This window comes from Pecten maximus, chromosome 8 (assembly GCF_902652985.1).
Source record: "Pecten maximus chromosome 8, xPecMax1.1, whole genome shotgun sequence".
Lineage (NCBI taxonomy): Eukaryota > Metazoa > Mollusca > Bivalvia > Pectinida > Pectinidae > Pecten > Pecten maximus.
Window position 1 is genome coordinate 22,301,044 of NC_047022.1, and position 4,986 is coordinate 22,306,029.

The window sequence follows — 4,986 nt, forward strand, 5'->3', positions numbered from 1 at the left end:
CTTCATGCATATCAAATTAATTCTTCTTTAATATTCCAAAACATGTTAGATGTGTAGTATATTCCATCATTCAAGGGGGTAATCAACACTGATAAAATAACAGCATAAATAAACAAAAGATACCTTGAGTATCTTGATTTCTTTGCTGAGAAGGTTCTGAGATTTGGCCAGGTTCTTCTTGGTGATGCTTTTAATGGCAACAGTCGTTGGTGGTTTCTACAATAAAAATTTAAGGTATGCTACAGTTTGATTTTATTTTCCAATTGAAAAACACTATATTATCTGTAGTAATGGTTGCAACATAGTCACAGCAACTAATTTATCCTATTGATTAAGCACTTATATACCAACAAACATCCAACCCTCAAGGATGACTTTTATCAACATTTCATAAGCATGCAGTTACTACAGTGTATAGTTACAAAATCTTAAATACCATGTATTCAGAAGCCTGTAGAAACTACGTATACCTTGGGTACCTGAAGAATCATCATGAAATGAAATGGGTACCAGTGCATCTTAATACTTAGTGGAGAAATGATCATCATATAATACAGGCCTTCACATATCACTATATTGTCCTCCTATATATTTAGAAGTTAACATTCTAACAATTCAGATTCCCCCCCCCCCCCCCCCCTTCCATTATTCCCAATTTAATGAGAATGAAAAATGAAGATACAAGATAATGAAAACTTCTGATAAATTTAATTGTCTACATTGAATTAGTAGTCACTATATAGTCTCCCAACACCTTAGCCTAGCTTTGCCTGTATATATATATTTATCAGGAAAATAGGGAGGTATTTGAATAAATAATTTATATCCTTCCCTTTTAATTTATTCATTTTTGGAAAATAACACCTTGTTGTGGTTTGTGCTGTTGAACATTAAAAATAATTGTATAATCAAATAAACATAATATATAATTTTGTTTTCTGTAAATGTGTCTGAAATTTTCAAATTTCATTTCCCAATTCATATATATGAAGTATATGATAGCTAGAGCTTTGTTAGTTTATTATTTGATTAATTATGGTAATCAAATGGCCAAATATGTCATGAATTGATAATCCACCAATTCAATTCTATCAGTTCAGATTCAAAGGAAGAAAAGGTAACACTATAATGACTTGGTGATTATTTTGTTGCTCTTCTGTTTGGTTTTGTATTGTTCAACATCCTATCAATAGCTATATCTATTTAATGACGACCTCCCCTTTAGTGAGATGCATGTGTTTTTGGAGGATGCAGTTTATTCATGTTTGTCCCCTTGTGATAGCATGGAACAAATGCCAACTTCATAGTGCTATCTCACTGAAGCATACTGCCGAATACACCCAGCAGGACTCACCACCTGGTCACATTATACTGACAACAGGCAAACCAGTTGTCCCGCTTCCAAAAATGCTGAGGGCTAAAAAGGAGTTCCATTTTATAAACCCTGGTATGTCTCGACCCGGGGATAGAACCCAAAGCCTTCCTCACAGGGGCAAACACTCACATAAAGGCCAAAAGTGGGGCAGCTAGTGCTCTTCTATGTATTCAATGCAGCTTTTAATTAAGTACTCAGTGGACAATAGTTTCACAACAAGCAAACCTAAATTTCCAGATTAGAGAAAAAACACTGATGTTGATTGATCATGAGTAGCCAATTAAAAGTGGTGCTGTCTTAATTATTGTAAATCATAAGAATAGGACATCAGAGATTATGCTACTGATTCCTGTGCTTTGTAGATTTTGTTGTCTTTAAATTTAATAAATGAAATAAATAGAAAATTGAATGATTTCCCATTGAATATAAATAATGTGATAGATATACTGTATGAGGTGAGGACTTAATTTCAGTACAAAATATTTTGACCAGCAATCATCCACATGAGGAATGTTGTTGTTGTTCATGTAACAACCACGTGCACGCGTGACATGTTAAATAGAGAACTTTGTTGATGTTATGGTCGTGATCATCTGTTGATTTTACGCAGTACTACTGTATAAAATCAATGTTGTCAAGAAATGAGGTCATGTCTTGATAAGTCCACATCTAGCTATAAATAGCTATCATAGGATTGTCTAACCAGTGTGTCATATATATACTTATACTTACTGGTAAGGTGTATTATATATACACAGTATAGCCAGCTGGTTAGCAACCAGCCCATACAAGAGCAAAGAGTGCAAATTTGTTTACAAACAAAGATTATATACAATATTTCATAATCTAATATTTTAAGATATTATATAACCATAATATAAATAAAACAAAATTAAGGACTAACTCTTCGGTGATCCCTTCATACGTCAGCCCAACACTCTTTTAAAGTTTAGTTATATAAACATGACCTACTGACATATATAAACACAATAGAATCATGAACATTTCCCCGCCATTTTACAGGTCAAAACGCCCCGTCTTTGTTTGTCAGGACAACATGTATACATTTGATTGTGCACGAGTCCCATCACTTGAAATCAAAATATGGAAACTTAGTCCAGATCACATAAAACCATAATACACAATAATTCATACATGCCAAATTGATAGCATGTACATCTCCTCGATGTTTTCCATAACACTAGCTTATGCTTTAAGTCAGCATCAATCTTAATTATAGCACAGCAAATGGTAATTACAATAAGATGATTTAGTTCATCATCAAGCAAGTCATTAATTACATGATGATATTATTCATTTAGCATTACAATTGAGATACATATATATATACCATATATATGCATATAATTATTTTTCTTACAAGGATTGTAGCACTACAATGCATGCTTCCAAAATTTTAATAGGGTCCAGTCAGACTATACATTTTGCAAATGGTTAAAAATCCTATATAGGCTAAGCTAGCTGCTTATCTATATCTTTATAGTATATAATTAGTATGTTACATATTAATGTAGTACCGTTTCTGGTTTTAATACAACTGTATATTTCATTATTTATAGTTTAAATGTACACAGTAAGATGTGAATAATTTCTTCCATATTTAGTAAAAACAAATCTTTTTATTCCAGTGTTTTAGAAGGTTGTGGTCATACTCTTTATACATGTACATGTATGATTTCTGATTCATAGGTCAAAACTTTGGGTGACAAATCACCTAAAGGCAATCTGAATGGAAGGAAATATATATAACAACAAGATCATCTGAAGTCAAAGTGATCTGTACACTAACAGTAACGTAAACTTGGTCGATGATCATAAGATCAATCAATCTTGATCTTCAATACATATCAGCTTCAGGGAATTCCCAAACATAAATTGCACTTCACAATCTCACATTTATTTTAAATTTATTACACCCTCAAGAAATAAAGAAGTATACCCAGGGCATCCAGTTGACCCTTAATGTTTCAAGGGTCAAAACATAGTACAGTAGAGATGTCCCTTCAAACCTAAAAGTTATATCTCAATTTGGGAAGTCAAAAACATACTCTCAAGAGTCTACTGGATGCCCTGACCCAATAGAATACTGTAAGTAAACAATATTCATCATATGCATCCAAGTTGATCCCACGTTCAAGGAATGTCAAACTGTTCACACAAAAGTAAGAATGTATCTCCAAAGCAGAGGACAAAAGACATCTGTCAGTTTTACAATCTGTTATTTTCTTTGTTACTTATCCAGGCCTTTGTCTTGGCAGTTGACACCGTATTGGTTGCTTTTGTTAAAAAGAATTTTTCCTACTATGGTAGTACTTTATGCAAAACTAAAAACTTTGATAAAAGTTATGCCAAAGATGGGACTAAATTCAGTTGAACATATATAAGCCTCAAAGGGTACCCTATACACAGGGAAACCATTTCTAATTAAAGGAAACTAGTTTCAAACTTAAAAGATTAAAGTACTATATGTCTTTATTCACATCACTAAGTATAACTTGTATGCTTTGTATTTTACCGGGCAGCACATGAATCAATTAATGTACAGCATTATAAATTTATAGATCCAGTTAAAATTGTCATTTTAAAAAGTACACATAATATTTACAAGAACTGGAAAATACATTGATAATTCCGATAAAGAATCGATAAATATTCAAATGGTCTAAATCTAAATGAATACATTTTCAATGAAAAATATTGAACGTGTTAAGTTCGTGTACCTTTTTAGTCCTATGTCAACCATGATTTGTTCCATGGTGATGCAATATACATTACATTGTATTCACAAATGAGATGTCAGATCAAAAATAGTCATGACATTCAATTCATAGTACACGTGTACATATCAAAGTTATTTACCATGTGAACAACATGAATATAAAATGCCCAAATATGACAGGAAAATACAGTATTAAAACTTATTGTATTTTTGGGGGCAAATTATATCAGGAAAATAACGGCGTTGTTTTGTGTTAATTCTTTGTATGCCATTGTTTACCTTCCGACTGCGGCCTTTAAAGACCACGGCAAAAGCCCCATGACCGATCAGATCCTTCTTGTTGTACTCGAATTCTCCAATGATCTCCATCCTTGGCCTATGATAATTGTTTCGTGAAGCAATCTTGATCTCGAGGTCGGCCAGCTCCTGCTGTAACCACGAGAGATTCAGAGGCCATTTTGATGGCCGATGGTGGCAGCCTGCACATTAGACTGCAGTTTTGGTCTCATCATGAATTAATATAAACGTATCGACAAAACGTTATTGTTCAACGTCATTTTTGTTAAACACCTTACATCATTTGCAGAATATAACTAGTCCATTTCAGTGATATTCCACATATACACTGATATATATCCACTAGCTATTGCGTTTTGACAGGTCAACGTTAGAACACCACCTGATTATGTTTTGGTTTTGGCCAATGAGCACCCGTCTCCTACCGCCGTTCGTATTAACATAAATAATCCAGATTTTATACGAAACCACGACCACGAAGAAAATACACTATCATATTCAGACATAGAAATAACGGATGCCAAGATATTTCTAAATTCAGCTTATATTCAAGGAAAAGGAAGATGATTTGACA

The 4,986-nt window shown here is 33.2% G+C and overlaps 1 protein-coding gene across 2 annotated transcripts in view; it reads right to left on the reverse strand.

Annotated features, from left to right (window-relative positions):
- The window catches only part of LOC117332789 (serine/threonine-protein kinase unc-51-like), a 43,827-nt gene extending 39,034 nt beyond the window's left edge, over nucleotides 1-4,793 (reverse strand). For both annotated transcript variants that reach the window (XM_033891821.1, XM_033891820.1), the window contains exons 1-2: nucleotides 4,395-4,793; nucleotides 124-216 (exon numbers count right to left, since the gene is read on the reverse strand). In XM_033891821.1, the coding sequence (XP_033747712.1) occupies nucleotides 124-216; nucleotides 4,395-4,484 (183 nt within the window). In that variant the 5' untranslated portion in view covers nucleotides 4,485-4,793. The remainder of the gene's footprint in view (nucleotides 1-123; nucleotides 217-4,394) is intronic.
- Nucleotides 4,794-4,986: the final 193 nt, after the last annotated feature.